Source organism: Scyliorhinus torazame, chromosome 4 (genome assembly GCF_047496885.1).
Source record: "Scyliorhinus torazame isolate Kashiwa2021f chromosome 4, sScyTor2.1, whole genome shotgun sequence".
Classification (NCBI taxonomy): Eukaryota; Metazoa; Chordata; class Chondrichthyes; order Carcharhiniformes; family Scyliorhinidae; genus Scyliorhinus; species Scyliorhinus torazame.
This window is the reverse complement of record NC_092710.1, coordinates 116,917,937-116,943,009: the sequence shown is the minus strand read 5'-3', so window position 1 is coordinate 116,943,009 and position 25,073 is coordinate 116,917,937. Positions and strand designations below refer to the sequence as shown.

Here is a 25,073-nt window from a genome sequence, read left to right as displayed (position 1 = left end):
TCAGATATGATGGTAAATAGTTCATTGATAATATGGTAAATAGTGGGTATGATGATGTACAGTCTCTGTGGTGGGATATGATGGTGAATAATCTGTGTAAGATATGACTGTGTTTTGTACTAGGGATGGTAAATAGACTATTTTTGACTGTTTTCTGTGCCAATATCAATTGTTCTGGAGTCAGATGTTGGCAATTGACACTAGTCTTCTAATTACATTGAATTGCGGTTTATCAGTTCCTGTTAAATTTTGCACCTTGCGCAGTTCACATGCAGGCAGGCTGTGCAAAGACTGAAATTCATGATGACTATTTAGCACCAGTGATCCCATTCCCTCAATCAGCTGGTTTTGCAAAAGCTGCACTTTAGTAGGTCAAATTTATTGGGTGTGAAAAGCAGCAGTATTTACAAATTAACTGCAATTAGGTGTCAATTTGAACCCTTCAGATTCAGGCATTGTTCAGTGTCTTTTGGCAATGTGCCACTTAACACCCATCAGCCTCACCTGACCAGGTGAAAGTCAGGTGGGATAGCTCGATAGCTATAAACAGTTTTTTTCATATAAACAGTTAAGCACACATAAGGGTCTTTAATAAGAAGCACCATAAATAGCGTCCAAGTAGTTTCAATTCTTCCTTTTTTTTTCTAATGAAAAGCCATGTTCAGCCACGGTTAGAGGTAATATTTTTATTGAGAGGTCTCTAAGTAATCTCAGGCTGCTGAAGCAATAGCTTGAGGTGACTACATCTGTTTTAAGTTGCATTCAATAACTGATGTGACTACTACGTTGAAATCAAGTGTTAATTCAGCTGAAAAAATGAAAAATGAAAATCGCTTATTGTCACAAGTAGGCTTCAATTAAGTTATTGTGAAAAGCCCCTAGTCGCCACATTCCAGCGCTTGTTCGGGGGAGGATGGTACGGGAATTGAACCATGCTGCTGGCCTGTCTTGGTCTGCTTTAAAAGTCAGCTATTTATCCCTGTGCTAAACCAGCCCCTGGCTGTGGCTCAATGAGCAGAAACCTGGCTCCTCATTTGGTCTGTGAATCCGAAGGTTGCGGTTTTAAGCTCTTAACACATCCACATTACTGAGGGAGTGCTGCACTCTCAGAACCCTTTGGATGAGACTTTATAAGCAAGGTCCCTGTTAAGTGGATGCAAACGATTTCTCCCCGGTATCCTGGGCAGTAATTTTCTTATCTTTTAATGTAGTTTGATCAGTACTCCATGCTGTAGGTTTTGCAATCTTTCTTGCCAGGCCTAGGGTGGATCCTAGAGAGGAGAATCTGGTGGTGATGAATTACCCATTACTTATTCAGGCGGGACCAATTCTCCCCAGCAGAATGTCACCTCTCCTCTCCACCCGCCTCTTCAGACAGAAAGTATAAAAGCTTCTAACACCACCCCCATCCCCATTATCACACATTAATTCCTGTCCTTGTGTTCCTATGTTATCCAGCAGAGGGTGATCATTAGCTTAGTTAAGGAGATTCACCACTGTAATTAACAATGGAAAGCTCCCTCACTAACTCAGTGAAATTGAAGTGATGATGCATGACTGAAGGTGAACCCTAGCTTTTCCTCAGGAGACATCGACTGTACAAGACAAGAGCAAGTAAAAGGGATAATTTGTCCCAGTTCTCGGTTCCCACTTTCACACCCTTATTCTATCCTCTTTTGCATCTTCTTATTTCAAAACAGCTCTTTGATCAAAATAAGATACCAACCACTGTGCTGGCAGTGCTCAAATGCTAGTAGGTAGAGTTACTCAGTCAATCTCTGGCTGATTTATTCAATGTGGCTTCATACTTCTATAAAACCTATGGCCTCAGAAGCACTAGATTTTGAAACGAAACACAATGATAGAATATTACAACAATAGCAAAATATTACAGATGGTGGAAATCGCAAATAAAAACAGACCATTTCTCGGCAGGTTAGGCAACAACTGTAGAGAGAAATAATTAATGTTTCAACAATGACAATTATACCTCCCTGTGTTATTTGAAGAATCCATAACCACATTGAGGTATGCTCACTAAGGTCATAACTATACGGAAAGGCTGAATAAGCTGTAATTTCTTTCTCTACAAAAGCAAGGTTAATCTGACAAAGGTCTTTAAAATCATGAAGGGGTATGATAGGGTAGATCAACTGTTTTCATTTCTACAGAAATCTGGAATCGGGTGACTGTAAATGTAATAATTCCAATAAGGAAGTCAGCAAGATGATCTTTACTCAGACAGTTGTTAAAATATGGAATTTGTTACAGCATTAAGTGATTGAGGTGAATAGCAAAGAAGCGTTTATGGGGAAGCAAGATAAAAACATAAGGAAGAAAGGAGTAGAAGGATTTGCTGATAGGGTGAGTTACAGTGGGGTAGGAGGAGGTTTGTGTGAAGCATTGACACTACCACAAATAAGGTCAAATGGCCTGTTTCTGTGCTGTAAGTTCTAAGTATTCCTCTTTTTATTCTAATTATGAGCATTAAGTGACTACTTGTACAGAATAATAGAAGGAGGAGCCCAATTGTGCTCCCTTATCTCTGCAGTGCTGTCATTGGGTGAATGTGATGGGCAGGCACCGTAGAGAATTTGAGTTCCAAATAGTGGCCATGAAACAGTAAGACTAATTCACAAACATCAGCCCGTTCTTCTTGGTGTTATCCTTGACCTAACACTGACACGCAAAAAAAACCTGAGTAAGACTGCAGCAAAGATCAAAATGCAAAATGACCTCCTCAGCAAATTTGCTGGCTCTTCACGGGGAGCAGATGCTCGAACCTCAGCTCTTGGCGCGTCTACAGCAAATTGGCACATGTGGGGACTTGCAGGGAGCCTGGACTGCAGCTGTAGTGCACCCCTATCAATGACTCGCATTATTGAAGACTGCCCCTTGACAAAATTCAGCGGAAGGCTTGGAGAACTCCATTTAGCAAGCTATTGCCTGGCATGATGATTATTGCATGTGCTAATAACAATCAAGACCTTAATCTGGTCCTCAATGGCCTTGGTATGATTATTTTCTGGCGAGGAGATCTGGTACTTAGCTCACGACAGGACAAGAAACGTTGCTTAAACAATGTGTCTCAGTTATTTAAGAAAATCCTTTGGAATTCAGCGTGAAGATAGTGTGCCCTAGTGCTTACGGTGGATGCTGCAGGTCAGTTGAAAACTTCAAGGCTAAGGTCAATAGATTTTTGTTGAGTAAGAATATAAACAGATCTGGAATAAAGATGGGAAAATTAAGTTTTGGTACATGTTAGCTATGATCTATCAAAATGATAGAACTGGCTTGAGGGACTAAATGGCCTCCTTGTTGAACAGAGCCCTCATGTCTTACAATCCGACTTATGATATTTGGGATTGTTTGGTACAGTTGCAGGCTTCCATTAAACTAAAATGTAGCCTCGCCATGGTAAGTACCACAGTGATCAGTACGCACCAGCTCTAGGTCTCTAAAGGATTTTATTTTTAGCTTAATTACTATCTGCAGTCATACGTGAGTACGAAGCTGTAGAGGCTAACCTGACCATATAAAGGCACAATAAAACATCTGCACCCACTTTAAAAATAAAAGTCAGATTGAAGAATAGATTGAGCTTTTAAGTTTGGATTTGAGTAATTGCTCTTGTACATATCTACTGTGAAAAGCTTTCGTTTAAGGACGTGTGAAGGTATTTTCACAAACATTTCTTTGGCAGCAGGAGTGACTCATATTCATGTGTTACTGAAACTAATTAGCAGTTATTAAATTACTGAGACATACTGGGGTGGGGAGGGGGATAACGCTCCCAGTTGCTATGGTAACTGCATGGTGCTGGCTTCTGAAAACTCTTAATTAAAGGTTAATTTGCAGATGATAGCTCTACAGATTAATGCTGTGACAGAACTCATTGTTTGAACTCCCACTCCTAAGTATTAAGTGGAACGAGGAACGCAGCAGATTCTTTTTATTTTTGTTGCTTATTTTTCCACTACCCTCACCTCCCCCCGCCCCCCCCCCCCCACTAATAATTCCTCAATAACCATAAAATTGCCACTCCAAGCTTTCGTGAGAGGGTGAAAATCAAGATGAAATATTCCGCATTTGGACCAGCCTTGCACATTTCACTCGAGCAAACTTGCTAAGGAATTTATTTTTTTATTCCTCAGCTGGTCTGCGGGGAGCTGTGAACATCGACATCTGGTTGCTGTGACAAGCAAATGATAGTGAAACATACGTACATAAATGTTCTCGTGTGACTGGCAATGGGTGTGGGAGTTGACAGAAAAAAAGGTGATATTTACAGATTTTTTTAAAAAGGTGAAAGGGGAGGTATTAGAAAAACAAAAATGAGAAATGAATGACAAAACAAGAGCTACTGACAAATGGAGCCTATTATGTTTCAAAATCTCGGCATATTTAAAACCCAAATCATACAAGAGAGTGATTTTAAAAAATATATCAAACCTGCACTTCCTGCATAAAACTTAAATCCTACAAATCCCGAATTGGCGACACTGCAAAATCAATGATTCTGCAAATCAATGTAATGGACACAAAGTTAACTACCCCATGCCTATAGGTATGAATTCACTGTGACAGATCCACTATCCTCCATTTAATTTATCAAATGAGTTGCAGTTTATTCAACATGGCTGCATTAAATCTACACTGTGTCTCCTGCTAATGCAATATGGCCGTCTGTGCAATGCGCACTGGTCCGTGCAGACATCACTCTGCTGCGATCAGCCTGACGATTATTCAATAAGAGTGCACCAAAAACATAGATTTTTTGGCAGGAAATATATGCAGGTCTTAAGATTTTTAATATATTCATAAGTACAGATGAATGGCAGAAAAATTATAAAATAAAGCTCGGAAGGCATTCAATGCAAGATGCTGCCTGAGCATCTCCAAGATTTTCAGTTTGCTAGTTTGCTGCTTTAAATTATTGACTTCAGCATTAAAAGGGTGAAAAGTTCTTTTTTCTTTGACGCAGGATACATTTTAATCTGTCAGGTCTATGAGATCCTGTTCTGCTGCCAGTCTGGTACAATGGGCCAGTCTCAAATATGGCCACCTCAATTGGTCACGGCTGCCTGAGTCTGTAAATCAGTAAACACGGCGAGAAACACTGGAACTGTATGCATTGCATTGGCAGCAAACATAACCATAAATCTAACACTTATCCCATGACTGCATGGGACCAAACACGTCCTGTTTATAATAAAGGCCCACATTAAACAGTTTGTGTGAAGAGGTGGTTCGCACCATGAAGAATTGTTTCCACATGCTGGAGATCTTGGGCGCGGAAGGTGTCCTGGTGCAACACGACCGGTAGATGCCGAGAGATCTCTCTTCCGGGATCTACCCAGCTTTCCATGCCTCATGAGTTCTATCGCGATCTCACGAGACTTCACAATGTGAATCCCGCCCACTGTGGGTGGATCACTTTATGGTAAATCTGCATATTAGAGTGAGACAGCTAATCTCACTGTAATATCTATGCAAAGTGATGGGATCTAACCCCCTCACCTGGGAGATCGCGAGCGAGTGTGGGAGTAGGAATGCTAGTCTCCACAAACAGGGACCAGTTGGAACGGCACTCGAGGGGGTCTCCCAGGGGATTGGAGGTCCCAGGTGCTTGCCCTCTGGGCAGGGTGGCACCCTGGCACTGCTGGTGCTACCTGGACCCCTTGGCACTGCCAGTCTGGCAACCTGGCAGTCCCAGCTTGGCACCTTGGCAGTTCCACCTGGGTACCGTCCTGGTTACCCAGGTGACACTGCCAGCTGGCCAGAGCACTGCCAGGTGCCAGGCTGGCATTTTTTCTGTGCTGCGGATCGGGCCTGGGGGTACCCTGCACAGGTGCAGGACGTTGTCTGGGGGGATGGGGGGGATCTGAGGACCCCCTTATAGGTGACCTGGGGCTTTGGGGAGGTTCGGGGCCACTTCAGGTGATCAAGAGACCATTTTTAAATGGTGTCCTGATCAGTTTCTGCACTGAGAAGTTGCGGCGAGCGGAGCTCCTCAGTGCAGAAAAGGGAACTAAGTGCAGCCTCGTCGGGGCACTCCCCACTGAGGCCCCGTATCTACCTGAATGGGAATTAAATAGCGTGTTGTTTCTCGGCACTTTGAGCGCCGGGAAGCACCCAGCTAAACTCGCTCACTACAAGGCTCTGTTCCCATTCAGGTAAATTGCGCTCCTTATCTGTCATAAGCTTAGCCTACATTTCAAGTTAGACATTATAGTATTTAATAATAATCGCTTATTGTCACAAGTAGGCTTCAATGAAGTTACTGTGAAAAGCCCCTAGTCGCCACATTCCGGCGCCTGCTCGGGGAGGCCAGTATGGGAATTGAACCTGCGCTGCTGGCCTTGTTCTGCATTACAATACAGCTGTTTAGCCCACTGTGCTAAACCAGCCCCTATTTATAACATTTGAACTAATTGATTTATTCTGTGCCTATGCTCTTCATGAGCCTCCTCCTACCTACTTTATCACACTCCATCAGCATATTCTTCCATTCCTTTCTCCCTCATGCACCTAAGCTGTTCCCCTCGGTCACTTTACAAATGAGCAAGTTCCACATTCTCACCACTTCCTACATAGGAGTTTCTCCTGAATTCCTTATTGGAGTGACAAAGATTATGGCCCCTATTTCTAGTCTCCTGTATAAATCTGAACATTCTCTCTCTATGTCTACCTTGTCAATCCCTTTCATAATCTTAAACTTGTCTCAGGTCACCTCTCAGTCTTCTGTTTTCTAGAAAAAGAGCCCCAGCTTGTACAATCTATCTTGATAGTTATGACCTCTCAGTTGGAAATGAAACATTTTTTTCATTTATTCATGGGATGTGGACATTGCCAGCAAAGCCAGCATTTATTACCCTACCCATCCTTAATTTCCTTTGAAAAGTGGCTGGTGAGTTGCCGTTTGAACCACTGTATTCGGTGTGGTGAAGGTGCTTCCACAATGATGTTAGGAAGGAAATTCCAAGACACTGGCCCAGCAACAAAGATCGTTTTCCAGCCCAAGATGGTGTGTGACTGAGAGGGACACTTGAAGGTGGTGGTGTTCCTATGCACCTGCTGTCTTTGTCCTAGTAAGTGGTAAAGCTGCCCAAATTCTGATTCTTTTAGCTGTAAATCAGAAACTGGAAGGGAGGGAGGAACCCGGGAAAATTAAAGTCACCAAGGAAGTGGTATTAAGCAAATAGTTGGGTCTGCGGGCTGACAAATAACCCAGTTCAGATGGACTTCACCATAAGGTCTTGAAAGAAGTGACTAATGAGATAATTGATGCATTGGTTTTACTTTTCCAAAATTTCCTAGGTTCGAGGAAGGTTCCATTAGGTTGGAAGATAGCAAATGTAACTCCATTACTTCAAAAAGGAGGGAGACAGAAAGCAGGAAACTACAGGCCAGTTAGCCTAGCATCTGTCAAAAGGAAAATGTTAGAAGCCATTATTAAAGATGTTATAACAAAGCACTTGGAAAAATTCAAGGCAATCAGGAAGTGTCAACATAGTTTTGTAAAAGGGTAATCATATTTAACCAATTTATTGGAGTTCTTTGAACGAGTCACATCTGCTGTGGATAAAGGGGAACTGTTGGATGTAGTGTACTTAGATTTACAGAAGGTATTGATACGGTGCCATGTCCAAAGGTTATTGTGTGAAATAAAGTTCATAGTGTAGGGGGGTAACATATTGTCATAGATTGAAGACTGGCTAGCTGAGAGGAAACAGAGAGTTGGCATAAATGGATCTTTATCTGGTTGGAAGGATGTGACGAGAGGTGTGCCACAGGACTCAGTGCTGGGCCCTCAACATTTTATATTTTATATAAATGACTTGGATGAAGGGACTGAAGGTATGGTTGCTAAATTTGCTGACAACACAAAGATAGATATGAAAGAAAGTAAATTGTGAAGAGGATGTAAGGAGTATACTAAAGGACATAGGTTAAGTAAGTGGGCAAAAATCAGGGTAATGGAATATAATGTGGGCAAATGTGAATTTGTCCATTTTGGCAGGGAGAATAAAAAATAAACTTATGATCTAAGTGGTGAGAGATTGCAGAGCTCTGAGGTCCAGAGGGACCTGGGTATCCTAATGCATAAATCACAAAAGGCTAATCTCCAGGTACAGCGGGTAATTAGGAAAGCTAATGGAATGTTATTGTTTATTGTGAGGGGAATTGATTACAAAAGTAGGGGGGTTGTGGTTCTGCTGTACAGGGCATTGGTGAGACCACGTCTGGAGTATTGTGTACAATATTGGTCTCCTTATTTAAGGAAAGATGTAAATGCATTAGAAGTAGTTCAGTCAAGATTTACTAGACTAATGCCAGGAATGGGCGGGTTGTTTGGTGAGGAAAGGTTGGAGAGGTTAAGTTGGTTTCCACTAGAGTTTAGACGAGTAAGAGGCAACTTGATTAAAATACTGAAGGGTATTGACAGGGTGGATATGGAGAGGATGTTTCCTCCTGTGGGCGATTCTAGAACTTGGGGGTCACTGTTTAAAAATAAAGGGTCGACGTTTAAAACAAATGAGGAGAACTTTTCTCTCTCGGAGGATTGTGAGTCTGTGGAACTCTCTTCAAAAAAGAGCAGTGGAAGCAGAGCCTTTGAATTTTTAAAGGCAGAGCTCGATAGATTATTGATTAACAAGAGTGAAAAATTATTGGAGGTGGCAGAAATGTGGGGTTTAGGTTACAATGAGATCAGCCATGATCTTATTAAATGGCAGAGCGCTGGAGACCGAGTGGGAAACTCCTGCTCCTAATTTGTTTGTTCATCTAACCATAGTGCTTTCTCTTTAGTGAACCTAAAAGATCTTGTGCACTATTTCAAAGATGAGCAAGGAAGCTATTCGCTTAGTATAACAATATGTATATTGTAAGGAATACAAAGGGTTAACAATTTGATGTTAATATTTCTCACCGCCAAATGGAGATGAGGAGCAGTCATATAAATGTCATGTGACTTCTGGGATTCTGGGAGAAGGCGTGAGGTGTGAGAGAGATTAGTTGCATGGTTAAGAGATGGAGTTAGAGATATCATATTGTTTAATTTAGTAACTTTAACCTTGGAACTTGTTAGAATCTTATTTAAGTAGTGTAAATAAATCAGCTTCGCTCATTTACTTCTCAAGACACCCTGATTTACAAAACAGAGAACTTTAGTCCTGGTCTATTTATCCTTCAACCAACAGTAAAGTCACCATAATCCCAGATGTCCACAGACATCTTTCCCCTTTGAGGGGGAGAGCTGACAGGTGGTGATTTAACCTGAGGGTCACCACACCTCAGGTAAGGGACAAGGTTGAGAAGGTGGGAGGCCTTCATGAATAATCTCAGCTGGTACAGGATTTGAACCCACGCTGTTAGCATCACAAACCAGCTGTCCAGCCAACTGAGCTAAACCAGCCCGAACCAAAGCAGCTTACCCAGTCATATCACATTGTTAATTTTGGATTCTGCTGTGAGGCTGGCTTGTTTTCCAATATTGCAACATTAAAAAGTAGTTGATTCGCTGTCAAACACTTTGAGACAGGAAAGGCCTTTTAGAAATGAGAGATGTTTTCCCCATTTTAAACAATAAATGGTACCAAATAAAAGTCCACTATCTTTCAAGACATTCCAACCAGGCTGGAGCAGACCTTCACGTCCATGTCTGCATGTTCATTCCAGCTGAGGTTACTGGAAACCAATCAGCAATGGCAACCTTTATAAAATGTGCCTCACTTTGTCAATCAGTCTCCACATTCAATTTACTTATTCACCATATCTGTAGTCAATCGTCCTCATGATCTAGCTTTTCAGTCTGCCCTCTTGGCAAAGCTCCTTGACCTGCTCCACTATCTCCAAAGGTGCTATACATTGCAATTTCTGACTGTTTGTGAATTTGTAGAGACTATTTTCATTTTTTTTCAACTTCAGGAAAACCATGTATAATACACTCCAAAGGCTGCATGCTGGAAATCTGAAATAGAATCTGAAAGTGCTGGAAATATTCAGCAAGTCGTCTGTGGAGAGAGAAACAGGGTTAAAATTACAGGTGGATGACCTTTCATGAGGACTGGAAGAATGTTGGACATTTAACAGTATTTAAGCAAGGACAAAGGCAAGGAAAGGAGGGAAGGGGATGAAAAAAACAAAACGAAAGAGTAAATAGGGTGGTCAATAGGACTTTAAACTAGAGATTGGGGGGGAAGGGAAAGTCAGGGAACCAAGAGGTGAAGTAATCAGTGGGAAGCGTAGCTGCTTAGGAATACAAAAAAGCACGAAAAGACAAAACTCAGGAGAGGTTACGATAGTCCCCATCCCACAAAATATGACACAGTGTATGGAAAGGCTCAGTAAACCAAGGTCCACCACACTAAGAAAACAAAAAGGGACGGTCAATAGAGAATTAAAGGTGCTATATTTAAATGCGCGCAGTGTACGGAACAAGGTAGATGAGCTTGTGGCCCAGATTGTGACTGGCAGCTATGATGTGGTAGGCATCACAGAGACGTGGTTGCAGGGGGTTCAGGACTGGCATTTAAACATCCAGGGATTCACAACCTATCGAAAAGACAGAGAGGTAGGCAGAGGGGGCGGGGTTGCCTTGTTAATTAGGAATGAAATTAAATCAATAGCACTAAACGACATAGGGTCAGATGATGTGGAGTCTGTGTGGGTAGAGTTGAGGAACCACAAAGGCAAAAAAACCAGAATGGGAGTTATGTACAGGCCTCCTAACAGTGGTCAGGACCGGGGGCACAAAATGCACCACAAAATAGAAAGTGCATGTCAGAAAGGCAAGGTCACAGTGATCATGGGGGACTTCAATATGCAGGTGGACTGGGTAAATAATGCTGCCAGTGGACCCAAGGAAAGGGAATTCATTGAATGTTTACAGGAGGGCTTTTTGGAACAGCTTGTGATGGAGCTCACGAGGGAACAGGCCATTCTGGACTTAGTGTTATGTAATGAGCCAGACTTGATTAAAGATCTTAAAATAAGGGAACACTTAGGAGGCAGTGATCATAATATGGTAGAATTCAATCTCCAATTTGAAAGAAAGAAGGTAGAATCAGATGTAAAGGTGTTACAGTTAAATAAAGGTAACTTCAGGGGCATGAGGGAGGAACTGACGAAAATCGACTGGGAGCAGAGCCTAGTGGGAATGACAGTAGAACAGCAACGGCAGGAGTTTCTGGGAGTAATTGAGGACACAGTACAGAGGTTCATCCCAAAGAAAAGAAAGGTTATCGGAGGGGGGATTAGGCAGCCATGGCTGACAAAGGAAGTTAGGGAATGCATCAAAGCAAAAGAGAACGCCTATAATGTGGCAAAGAGTAGTGGGAAGTCAGAAGATTGGGAAGGCTACAAAAACAAACAGAGGATAACAAAGAGAGAAATAAGGAAAGAGGGGATCAATTATGAAGGTAGGCTAGCCAGTCAACATTAGGAATGATAGTAAAAGTTTCTTTAAATACATTAAAAACAAACGGGAGGCCAAAGTAGACATTGGGCCGCTCCAAAATGACGCTGGTAATCTAGTGATGGGAGACAAGGAAATAGCTGATGAACTAAATAAGTACTTTGCGTCAGTCTTCACAGTATAAGAAATGAATAATATCCGAACAATTCAGGAGAGTCAGGGGGCAGAGTTGACTATGGTAGCCATCACAAAGGAGAACGTGCTAGACAAACTAAGAGGTCTAAAAATTGATAATTCTCCAGGCCCAGATGGGCTACATCCTAGAGTTCTAAAGGAGATAGCTGAAGAAATAGTGGAGGCGTTAGTTATGATCTTTCAAAAGTCACTGGAGTCAGGGAAAGTCCCAGGGGATTGGAAAATCGCTGTTGTAACCCCACTGTTCAAGAAGGGAACAAGGAAAAAGATGGAAAATTATAGGCCAATTAGCCTAACCTCGGTTGTTGGCAAGATTCTAGAATCCAGTGTTAAGGATGAGATTTCTAAATTCTTGGAAGTGCAGGGTCGGATTAGGACAAGTCAGCATGGATTTAGTAAGGGGAGGTCGTGCCTGACAAACTTGTTAGAGTTCTTTGAAGAGATAACAAATAGATTAGACCAAGGAGAGCCAATGGATGTTATCTATCTTGACTTCCAAAAGGCCTTTGATGAGGTGCCTCATGGGAGACTGCTGAGTAAAATCAGGGCCCATGGTATTCGAGGCAAGGTACTAACATGGATTGACGATTGGCTGTCAGGCAGAAGGCAGAGAGTTGGGATAAAAGGTTCTTTTTCGGAATGGCAACCGGTGACGAGTGGTGTCCCGCAGGGTTCAGTGTTGGGGCCACAGCTGTTCTCTTTATGTATTAACGATCTAGATGACGGGACTGGGGGCATTCTGGCTAAGTTTGCCGATGATACAAAGATAGGTGGAGGGGCAGGTAGTATGGAGGAGGTGGGGAGGCTGCAGAAAGTTTAGGAGAGTGGTCCAAGAAATGGCTGTTGAAATTCAACGTGGGCAAGTGTGAGGTCTTGCACTTTGGAAAAAAGAATAGCGGCATGGACTATTTTCTAAACGGTGACAAAATTCATAATGCTGAAGTGCAAAGGGACTTGGGAGTCCTAGTCCAGGATTCTCTAAAGGTAAACTTGCAGGTTGAGTCCGTAATTAAGAAAGCAAATGCAATGTTGCCATTTATCTCAAGAGGCTTGGAATATAAAAGCAGGGATGTACTTCTGAAGCTTTATAAAGCATTAGTGTAGCCCACAATTAATTAGGCCCCATTTAGAATACTGTGAGCAATTTTGGGCCCCACACCTCAGGAAGGACATACTGGCACTGGAGCGGGTCCAGCGGAGATTCACACGGATGATCCCAGGAATGGTAGGCCTAACATACGATGAACGTCTGAGGATCCTGGGATTATATTCATTGGAGTTTAGGAGGTTGAGGGGAGATTTAATAGAAACTTACAAGATAATGAATGGCTTAGATAGGGTGGACGTAGGGAAGTTGTTTCCATTAGCAGGGGAGACTAGGACCCGGGGGCACAGCCTTAGAATAAAAGGGAGTCACTTTAGAACAGAGATGAGGAGAAATTTCTTCAGCCAGAGAGTGGTGGGTCTGTGGAATTCATTGCCACAGAGGGCGGTGGAGGCCGGGACGTTGAGTGTCTTTAAGACAGAGGTTGATAAATTCTTGATTTCTCGAGGAATTAAGGGCTATGGAGAGAGAGCGGGTAAATGGAGTTGAAATCAGCCATGATTGAATGGTGGAGTGGACTCGATGGGCCGAATGGCCTTACTTCCGCTCCTATGTCTTATGGTCTTATGGAAAGGACCATGATAGTGGGCGGCTTGGTGGCACAGTGGTTAGCACTACTGCCTCACAGCATTAAGGGACTCGGGTTCGAATCCGACATTGGATGACCGTGTGGAGTTTGTACATTCTCACCGTGTATGCGGGATTTCCTCTGGATGCTCCAGTTTCCTCCCACAGTCCAAAGATGAGCAGGGTAGGTGGATTGGCCATGCTAAAATTGCCCCTTGGTGTCCAAAAGGTTAGATGGGGGTTACAGGGATAGGGTGGGGGAGTGGGCCTAGGTAGGGTTGGTGTGGGCTTGATGGGTCGAATAGCCTCCTCCTGAACTAGGGATTCTATGCCATGTATTTAGGCTGACATAAAAGGCGACTTTGCAAGCTGAACACCTGCTTCTTCGCCTGGCTGCTGTATTGGCAGTGGCCACTGAACCCAGTAGTTCTGCAGAGCAGCCAACCTCCAATTGGCCGGCTGTTCTAAGAAGTGGAACTTCCTCCCTGAAGCGAGGCGGAGGTCTTGCTTCATAATAATTAAAAGTCAGGCGGTTGAAAAAGCTGACCAAGTGGAGGTGGGTTCGCCCCTGGGATGTGAAGAACGCTCCCGCGGTGTATAATCCAGCTCTGCATGTGTGGGGAGTTAGCCCTCCGCAGTTGCAGCGTCATTATCGACCTGGGAAATGTCTGTGGAAAAAATACCCTTCCTTTGAAAAATAAAAACTGTTACTCTAAAAGAAATTAGGAATTAACAATGATTATACTTGTCTTTCATGCAGTATGAAGGTTAAAACTTAAAAAGGCTATGACATAGATTTAAATCACGATTATGTTGTATAACTAAAAAATATAGACAAACATTAGGCAAAAGCTGCATAATTGCTTCCTGGTGACAGGAGCAGTTAGAACAGAATTTATTTGGGTCAGTCAACATAGTCACATCCCAGTACAGTTTTGCATTTGCACGTAATCGGCAGTTATTTTGACCCTAGCATTGAGATGACTAATTAAGCAACCAATAAAGAGCCACTGGAACATAGGAATAGGAGAAGGCCACTCAGCCCCTCCAGCCTGCTCTGCCATTCAATTAGACCACAGTTGAATTGTACCTCAGCTTAATTTATCTGTCATTGCACAGTATTCCTAGGTATACTTACCCGGCAAAATTCTATTGAACTCAAACTTGAAAAATTAAATTGACTCCAAGAGTATACAGCTTTTGAAGGATAGAGTTCTAGATTGCCACCATTATTTGTTTGAAAAACTGCTTCCTGATTTAAATCCTAAGTGTATTGGCTCCAATTTTAACATTATGCCTCCTTGTATTGGATTTCCTTCACTGGAGGAAGTTGTTTGTTCCTATCCGCCCCATCGAATTCCTTAATCATTTTAAAGATCACAACTAGACAATCCTTCAACTTTCTAAAGCCAAGGGAATATAAACCAAGAGTATGCAACCTGTCATAATTGAAGTCCCAGTCACATTGCAGAATCAGCTGTAGCGAATACACATCAGTAAAACTGTGCAAACTAGATGTTATGGAGAATGTTGCCGGTCTACTGAACTAAACATGTCATCTCTCATTAAGAAAGAGCAATAGGATATTGCGCTGAGAACGACACCGCTATCAAACCGGACTCTGGTGGTTTTTTCTGGTCCTCATCAGTGCAGGAAGAGATTGGGGCACTATTTTTAAATGCTGCCCTGATCTCTCGGCCCACCTTGAAAACCACACCATGGCTTCTAGACCCCCCCACCACAACTTCTCCAACTTACCTCTTAGGGGGCCCCGAGTTCCCCTTCACCCAACCTAATTGGGCAGGGCATCCCCTGGCCGATCCCTGGCATGGGCAACCTGGCACCCTAGAAGTGCCAGGGTAGCACTGCAAAGGTGCCCAGGTGGCAGTGCCAAGGTGCCAGACTGGAAGTGGCAAGGTGCCTGGGGGGCAGCAGGAGTGACAGGGTACCCACCCTGCCCGGAGACCGACCATCCGAGGGCATCCGACGGCCTAGGAGATCCCTCCCCACCCCCCCCCCCCCCCCCCCACCATCCCAGGTGCTGGTCCATGTTTGTGTTGGCCAGTGCTAAAAGGCGTTATGATGAGGTGTCCCAGGCGTGGGTGTTCGTTCCCGGGCCTGAGGAGAATCAGGCGCCGACATATTTAAATGAGCCTAATGACTCACTTAAATATGTTTCTAAAAATATTCTTATTGTAGATTTTCCAATCTTACAATAAAATTTACCACAAAACCCACATTACCACAGCAGATGACACACAAAAACCACCATAAAAAAACCCGACTAACCATGTCCACCATATCCACCAAGATACAAAAAAGATAACCGAAAAAACCCTGCAACCCTCCCCCCTGCAACTGACAGTAACTATTTCCTTAAATTAAATGATTGGCTGCCACCTCCGGTAGAATCCTTCAACTGACCCCCTGACGGTGTACTTGACTTTCTCCAGTTACAACAATTCTATTAGGTCACCTGACCAGACTGAGGCATTGGGCAGATGAAGATCTCCACCCCAGCAGAACTCACCTCCGGGCAATCAGCGAGGCGAAGGCAAGGGCATCTGCCTTCACTCCTGTCTGCAGCCCCGGCGAGTGCAACACCCTGAAAATGGCCACCAGAGGCCAAAGCTCCAGTTTGATAATCAGAATTGCCGACATGGTGTTGAAGAAGGAGACAGAAAAGCTTACCAGTTTGGGGCAAGACCAGAACATATGTGTGTGATTGGCTGGCCCACTGGAACACTGCTCACACCTGTCTTCGACCTCCGGAAAAAGAACCCTCAACCTAGTTTTGGTCAGGTGCGCCACTTTAAGCTGGATTAGACCAAACCGCGCACAAGAAGATGTGGTTTTCACCCTACGCAGGGCTTCACGCCACACCTCATCATCCACTATAGGCCCCAGATCCCTCTCCCACTTAAATATGTTGATCTGGATCAGGCCTAGCAAGGGCAAGATCCAGATTGCAACGCCTCAAGGCGTTCCGAATGTCGCAAAGCCTCTCGTGAGATTTAACGGCCTCATCACGTCACCAAGTCAGGCACAACAAGGCCATTCAATCGCGCCCCATTTCTCAGAAACAGCCTATGGTACAGACTCTCTCAGCTGCTCCACAAATTGTGTGTCAGAAACTGTGAATCGTTTCTTTCAATTGTGTTAATTGAACTGTGGTCTTTTAACTGCTGACATACCTTACCATTTAAGAAATGACAGTACGTTTTCTGTGTGTCACCTTACAGTATTTTAAATGTCAGCTTTCAATGTGGAAACAGGGAGCACAATGCGTTTATAAGATGCATGCAACAAATTTTAAATGGATTGTATTTAGTGGCGTAGTCTTGCAGGAATTGTCATGCAATGGTGATTAATATTATTTTTTCCATGTGTAGCTATGGGACATGCTGCACAAGCTGCAGTTTGTTATGACCTACATTGCCCCTTGGCAGATTGCGTGGGGCTCGGCCTTTCATGCTTTTGCACAGCCCTTCGCTGTACCTCGTATCCTTTTGAATCTGGTTAGCGAAGAGGCCGGGATTCTCCGCTGGCAGGATTCTCCGTTTTGCCAGCGCCCGGGGGTTTCCTAACGGCGTGGGGCTGCCCCACAATTGGAAATCCCATTCACCGGCTGGCGTAACGGAGAATCCCGCTGGCGGGTTGGGGCCAAAATGCGGCGCGGCGGGGCAGAGAATCCAGCCCAGAGATTCTGGATGGGTGTAAGATTGTCCCAAGGAAAATGGAGTGCGATAGAAACTATGGGCAGGTTTCTCCGTCCACGCCATCGGGATTCTCCATTTCGCCGGAGGACAAAGGGTTTCCCATTGTGGGGCAGCCCCACGCCATCGGGAGACCTCCGGGCTGCTGGCAAAACGGAGAATCCCGACGGAGCGGACTTCAGACCTATGTGTCTATGTTTACACCAGCATTAAGCAAAACCATTCGAAGAATACAATTCACTCTCTCTTTACAAACCCTATAACTATCAGAGTGTGTTAGCATGTAGCTTGAAGAGGTTTTGCAGTCCTTAACACTTCAGTTCAACTGTTCGTGAAAATGGCAGCTCACCCTCAACAGCCCCGTGGGTTTCATGGAATTGCAATATTTTCTTATTAATTACCCATTTTTTAACAGCGTGGGTAACCTTTTAATGAGGAGATATATGTTGCCGCAATGCCATTTGACCACCCCAGCTCAGAAGTGAACAAATTAAGCTGTGGGGTCTCTTTATTGTTAAATTATTATTAGAGATTGAGAGCATTTGTTTTCCTTTCTCCTTTCCTTTTTACTCACTCTCAAGCCAATCTTTCTTTCTCCCTCTTTTATTTCTCTTCTGTATCTGACTTGACTCTAATTCGCCCGCCTTTCTTTTCCATTATTCCTGTTTCTTTCTTAATCCTTAAATCTTCTTGTTCAGACAGATGGACTGTTGGTTCTGACGGTCACTAACAACCCAGATTCCCGGTTCCTGTCGCTGTGCTGCTATCAGCTTGCACTTCCAGCAGCTTTCAAACTTGAAGAGCATATGTAAAAGTCTAAAGGCACACAACACAAGGTGCCCCGTTACAGGAAATTCTGGCCCAATAATTTTTCAAAACCACCAAAAATAGTTCTGTCCAACTTTGATTTATTTACTCTGCTTAATGATAACTATTCTGATGTAGGGCTGGTGCTTTAAATGGCACGTGCTCAGACACACACACACACACACGAAAGATAATAAAGGAAATCAAAAGAACCTTATCTGAAATTTTCACAAATCATTTTCCTTATGTAGAAATTACCAGCTCTTGTAAGAAAGGAGCAGGCTTAAGTTTCAGAGCATCTTACAACTGAACATGTAATGGAGCCAGGAATCTTATCAGTGCTTTAAGCTAGGGATTTAAAGTGAACATCTGGAAACCTTCTTTAAGGGTGAGTTTTACATCTGACAAAGAGTCGCAAGATTGCAGGATGCTGACAGCAAGTTTAGAGGTTGAGAACTCGGCAGCTCATTGAATCATTTAATTTTTTTAAATGTCAAACTTTGCGCACACAATATAGGCCAGGAACATTCTCACAGCTGCTCAATCTCTTTGGGCATAACTTCGGCAGAAGTCTGACGCAAACAGCAGGAAAGCATCAGTAGAGCAGAAGGAGACAGGAATTTCCCACCCACACCTGCACTCAAGTTCATGTCGGGTAAAGCATCGATTTCGCCACAGATCTCTATATTTTGAATTCACTTCAATGGATCAATTACAGTCACATAGGACTCTGGTATTTGTCGCCCGTTTTTCAACAGAAATTGCTGTGAAGGTTGACTCTTGGCTCCATAGGTAGAATTCTCCTTCCTGAGCCAGAGGTTTGTCGATTCATGACTTATTTCAGGAGACCTGAGCACATAATCTAGGCTGACACTTGGTGCAGCAGTGAGAAGCCGCTGCACTGTAGGAATGGTAGTACTGAGGGAACACTGCGATGGGCATTACTGGAGGCTGCTACACTGTCAGAGGGGCAGTGCAGGGACTTCCGGGTGCGGCGATGACCAGCTGAGTCGCACGTTTCGGCAGCTCCCTGTGAAACGGACTTTTGGGCTCTTGATAGGAGCCCCAACGGCAATTTTGACGGCTAAAAACACTGTGCGGTAAACCAGAAGGGAATCCCCCCTGGATACGGATGGAAAAAGGAGGAGAAAGTGGCCAGATTGCAGTGGATCCTTTAGAACAGCGGCAAGGAAGGCAAGCAAAAACCAAGATGGCGTCGGAAGGTGGCAGTTTAACATGGGGCCCTGAACAACAAGAGTTCTTGAAATGCTGTGTGGAAGAGATCAAAAAGGAAATGAAGAAAGAGCTGTTGGCCCCGATACTACAGGCGATCGAAGGGCTAAAGGAGGAACAAAAGACCCAGGAGCGGGAGCTTCGGGTCGTGAAGGCAAAGGCAGCCGAGAATGAGGACGACATACAAAGCCTGGTGGTGAAGACGGTGACGCAGGAGGCACATCAGAAACGATGTGTGGAAAGGTTGGAGGCACTGGAAAACAACGCAAGGAGGAACAACCTGAGGATTCTTGGTCTTCCTGAAGGTGTGGAGGGAGCGGACGTCGGGGCATATGTGAGCACGATGCTGCACTCGTTAATGGGAGCGGAGGCCCCGGCGGGTCCGTTGGAGGTGGAGGGAGCATACCGAGTGATGGCGCGAGGACCGAGAGCAGGAGAAATTCCCAGAGCCATAGTGGTGAGATTCCTCCGTTTTAAGGATAGAGAAATGGTCCTTAGATGGGCGAAGAAAACTCGGAGCAGTAAATGGGAGAACGCAGTGATCCGCGTTTATCAAGATTGGAGTGCGGAGGTGGCGAGAAGGAGGGCGAGCTTTAATCGGGCCAAGGCGGTGCTTCATAAAAAGAAGATAAAATTTGGAATGCTGCAACCGGCAAGACTGTGGGTCACATATCGAGGGAGGCACCACTACTTTGAGACGGCGGATGAAGCGTGGACTTTTATTGTGGAAGAAAAACTGGAATGAGCGGGTTATTAAAAAGAACGTTCGAACAAAGTGGTGGGGCGAATGTGGGGGGCAAAGAGGGGTTTTATGTACTAATCCTGCGATGTGGTAACTTTTCTCTCTCCCACAGGTGGTGATGGGGGGAGGAGGGGAGGTGGAGGAGATGGGGCGTTGGCCATTGGGGGCGGGGCCAAGGGAGAAGCGCGGGCTTGGTTCCCGCGCTATGATAATCATGGCGGGAATAGAGAAGCAGGAAGGAGGGGGCGTCGCACGGTGCGAGCCGAGGTCACGGGGGGAAGCCGAGGTCAGCCAGAGTTTGCTGACTTCTGGGAGCAACATGGGGGGAGTAATTACGCTAGCGGGGGATCTAGCGGGGGGGATAGGAGGGGGGAATTACTGGGTTGCTGCTGCTGGGGAGAGGGGGGAGCTGGTATGGGAGAGGATGGGCGGGGGGGCACCGCCTGGGGGAGATACAGCTGCGTGGGAACCGGGTGAGGAGCTGGAAAAAGGTGATGGCTAATCGACAAGGGGGGGTGGGTAGGAAGCCCCCAACTCGGCTGATCACGTGGAACGTGAGAGGGCTGAACGGGACGATAAAGAGGGCATGGGTACTCGCACACCTTAAGAAACTTAAGGCAGATGTGGTTATGTTACAGGAAACGCACCTGAAACTGATAGACCAGGTTAGGCTACGCAAAGGATGGGTGGGGCAGGTGTTCCATTCGGGGCTAGATGCGAAAAACAGGGGGGTGGCTATATTAGTGGGGAAGCGGGTAATGTTCGAGGCAAAGACTATAGTGGCGGATAACGGGGGCAGATACGTGATGGTGAGTGGCAAACTACAGGGGGAGACGGTGGTTTTGGTAAACGTATATGCCCCGAACTGGGATGATGCCAATTTTATGAGGCGGATGCTAGGACGCATTCCGGACCTAGAGATGGGAAAGCTGATAATGGGGGGAGATTTTAATACGGTGTTGGAACCAGGGCTGGATAGGTCGAAGTCCAGGACTGGAAGGAGGCCGGCAGCAGCCAAGGTACTTAAAGATTTTATGGAGCAGATGGGAGGTGTCGACCCGTGGAGATTTAGCAGACCTAGGAGTAAGGAGTTCTCGTTTTTCTCCTATGTCCATAAAGTCTACTCGCGAATAGACTTTTTTGTTCTGGGTAGGGCATTGATCCCGAAGGTGAGTGGAACGGAGTATACGGCTATAGCCATTTTGGATCACGCTCCACACTGGGTGGACTTGGAGATAGGGGAGGAAACAGGAGGGCGCCCACCCTGGAGAATGGACATGGGACTAATGGCAGATGAGGGGGTGTGTCTAAGGGTGAGGGGGTGCATTGAAAAGTACTTGGAACTCAATGATAATGGGGAGGTCCAGGTGGGAGTGGTCTGGGAGGCGTTGAAGGCGGTGGTTAGAGGGGAGCTGATATCAATAAGGGCACATAAAGGGAAGCAGGAGAGTAAGGAACGGGAGCGGTTGCTGCAAGAAGTTTTGAGGGTGGACAGACAATATGCGGAAGCACCGGAGGAGGGACTGTACAGGGAAAGGCAAAGGCTACATGTAGAATTTGACTTGCTGACTACAGGCACTGCAGAGGCACAATGGAGGAAGGCACAGGGTGTACAGTACGAATATGGGGAGAAGGCGAGCAGGTTGCTGGCACACCAATTGAGGAAAAGGGGAGCAGCGAGGGAAATAGGGGGAGTGAGGGATGAGGAAGGAGAGATGGAGCGGGGAGCGGAGAGAGTGAATGGAGTGTTCAAGACATTTTATAAAAAATTATATGAAGCTCAACCCCCGGATGGGAGGGAGAGAATGATGGGCTTCTTGGATCGGCTGGAATTTCCCAAGGTGGAAGAGCAGGAAAGGGTGGGACTGGGAGCACAGATCGAGGTAGAAGAAGTGGTGAAAGGAATTAGGAGCATGCAGGCGGGAAAGGCCCCGGGACCGGATGGATTCCCAGCCGAATTCTATAGAAAATATGTGGACTTGCTCGCCCCGGTACTGACGAGGACCTTTAATGAGGCAAAGGAAAGGGGACAACTGCCCCCGACTATGTCTGAAGCAACGATATCGCTTCTCTTAAAGAAGGAAAAGGACCCGCTACAATGCGGGTCCTATAGACCTATTTCCCTCCTAAATGTAGATGCCAAGGTCCTGGCCAAGGTAATGGCAATGAGAATAGAGGAATGTGTCCCGGGGGTGGTCCACGAGGACCAAACTGGGTTTGTGAAGGGGAGACAGCTGAACACGAATATACGGAGGTTGTTAGGGGTAATGATGATGGCCCCACCAGAGGGAGAAACGGAGATAGTAGTGGCGATGGATGCCGAGAAAGCATTTGATAGAGTGGAGTGGGATTATTTGTGGGAGGTGTTGAGGAGATTTGGTTTTGGAGACGGGTATGTTAGATGGGTGCAGCTGTTGTATAGGGCCCCAGTGGCGAGCGTGGTCACGAATGGACGGGGATCTGCATATTTTCGGCTCCATAGAGGGACAAGGCAGGGATGCCCTCTGTCCCCATTATTGTTTGCACTGGCGATTGAGCCCCTGGCGATAGCGTTGAGGGGTTCCAAGAAGTGGAGGGGAGTACTTAGGGGAGGAGAAGAATACCGGGTATTTTTGTATGCGGACGATTTGCTACTATACGTGGCGGACCCAGCGGAGGGGATGCCAGAAATAATGCGGATACTTGGGGAGTTTGGGGATTTTTCAGGGTATAAATTGAACATGGGGAAAAGTGAGTTGTTTGTGGTGCATCCAGGGGAGCAGAGTAGAGAAATAGAGGACCTACCGTTGAGGAAGGTAACAAGGGACTTTCGTTACCTGGGGATCCAGATAGCTAAGAATTGGGGCACATTGCATAGGTTAAATTTAACGCGGTTGGTGGAACAGATGGAGGAGGATTTCAAGAGATGGGATATGGTATCCCTGTCAATGGCAGGGAGGGTGCAGGCGGTTAAGATGGTGGTCCTCCCGAGATTCCTCTTTGTGTTGCAGTGCCTCCCGGTGGTGATCACGAAGGCTTTTTTTAAAAAGGATTGAAAAGAGCATGATGGGTTTTGTGTGGGCCGGGAAGACCCCGAGAGTGAGGAAGGGATTCTTACAGCGTAGCAGGGATAGGGGGGGGCTGGCACTACCGAGCCTAAGTGAGTATTATTGGGCCGCTAATATTTCAATGGTGAGTAAGTGGATGGGAGGAGGAGGGAGCGGCGTGGAAGAGATTAGAGAGGGCGTCCTGTAGGGGGACTAGCCTACAGGCTATGGTGACAGCCCCATTGCCGTTCTCACCGAGGAACTACACCACAAGCCCGGTGGTGGTGGCAACACTGAAGATTTGGGGACAGTGGAGACGGCATCGGGGAAAGACTGGAGCCTTGGGGGGGGTCCCCGATAAGAAACAACCATAGGTTTGCCCCGGGGGGAATGGATGGGGGATATGGAATGTGGCAAAGAGCAGGAATAACGCAACTGAAAGATCTGTTTGTGGATGGGAAGTTCGCGAGTCTGGGAGCGCTGACCGAGAAATATGGGTTGCCCCAAGGGAATGCATTCAGGTATATGCAACTGAGGGCTTTTGCGAGGCAACAGGTGAGGGAATTCCCGCAGCTCCCGACACAAGAGGTGCAGGACAGAGTGATCTCAAAGACATGGGTGGGGGATGGTAAGGTGTCAGATATATATAGGGAAATGAGGGACGAAGGGGAGACTATGGTAGATGAACTAAAAGGGAAATGGGAAGAAGAGCTGGGGGAGGAGATCGAGGAGGGGCTGTGGGCAGATGCCCTAAGCAGGGTAAACTCGTCGTCCTCGTGTGCCAGGCTAAGCCTGATTCAGTTTAAGGTATTACACAGGGCACATATGACTGGAGCACGGCTCAGTAAATTTTTTGGGGTGGAGGATAGGTGTGCGAGGTGCTCGAGAAGCCCAGCGAATCATACCCATATGTTTTGGTCATGCCCGGCACTACAGGGGTTTTGGATGGGGGTGACAAAGGTGCTTTCAAAAGTAGTAGGAGTCCGGGTCGAACCAAGCTGGGGGTTGGCTATATTTGGGGTTGCACAAGAGCCGGGAGTGCAGGAGGCGAGAGAGGCCGATGTTTTGGCCTTTGCGTCCCTAGTAGCCCGGCGCAGGATATTGCTAATGTGGAAAGAAGCCAAGCCCCCGGTGGTGGAGACCTGGATAAATGACATGGCGGGGTTTATAAAGCTAGAGCGGACTAAGTTCGTCCTAAGGGGGTCGGCTCAAGGGTTCACCAGGCGGTGGCAACCGTTCGTCGAATACCTCGCAGAAAGATAGACGGAATGGAAAAAAGAAGGCAGCAGCAGCAGCCCAGGATCGGGGGGGGGGGGGGGGGGGGGCGGGGGGGAGGAGGAACCAGAAGGACTCTCAGGGTTGTTAATATATACTGTATAGTATGTATAGGTCGTTGCTACAGATAATTATATATTGGACTGTTAAATTATATTTTTGGAGAGTGTTACTTGTGACAAGGCAGTTGCCAATTAGGGCTAGTTTTCATTTTTGTTATTTATTATTTATTCATTTTTTGTTTATAAAATAGGTCATTGTTATTTGTGTTGTTATAATATTGTGTAAAGGATGCACAATGTACTGTGTTGGTTGACCAAAAATTTTCAATAAAATATTTAATAAAAAAAAAAGAGGGGCAGTGCAGTACCCAGGGAGCACTGAGGGTTTGAGGGGTGGCATGTAAAAAGCACTTTTGAAGGTGCCACATTTCAAATGAGAAATAAAATTGAAATCCTGTCTGGCTGTTGCAGTGATTTTAAAATCCCATGGCACTATTTGAAGATGAGCAGAGAGTTGCTGCAGTTTCTACAAATCCCCCTGCAAACCACCATGCTAAAATATGTAATACTTGATAATTCATCTCATTGTTATTTATGGGGGCCTAGCCGGAAAACTGCCCTTCACAATCGCGTGCATGAAGTCCTTCAGGACATTACTGAGAGATGTACATAAGGTGCAGCTTTTTTGGTGGTTGGTTCTTTCTTCCTAAAAAGAAACTTTAATTACCTTCAGCCGTTTTGTTTTGGTTACAGTTGACCAAACTCATGATAACATCGGAATGAGGTATCTGTTAACACGATGACACATTTCCCGATCCCATGATAAACCTGCAATCACACTCCAGATGTCCCACTTTATCAGCGGCAAGTCTATCTTAAACTGCTGTAAGCTTATTAGCTAGGAACCTTGAGCATGTTCTCCAACCGACACTCCCAAGCAGCAAAGCTGTTTATAGATCAGTTAGAATTTTGTTACCTGAAAGGAA

General features: G+C 45.5%; 1 protein-coding gene across 1 annotated transcript in view; it reads left to right on the top strand.

The window, feature by feature from the left end:
- The window catches only part of LOC140411422 (pecanex-like protein 2), a 429,375-nt gene that overhangs the window by 235,790 nt on the left and 168,512 nt on the right, over positions 1 to 25,073 (top strand). The window contains exon 23 of the mRNA XM_072500529.1: positions 16,679 to 16,787. Within this exon, the coding sequence (XP_072356630.1) occupies positions 16,679 to 16,787 (109 nt within the window). The remainder of the gene's footprint in view (positions 1 to 16,678; positions 16,788 to 25,073) is intronic.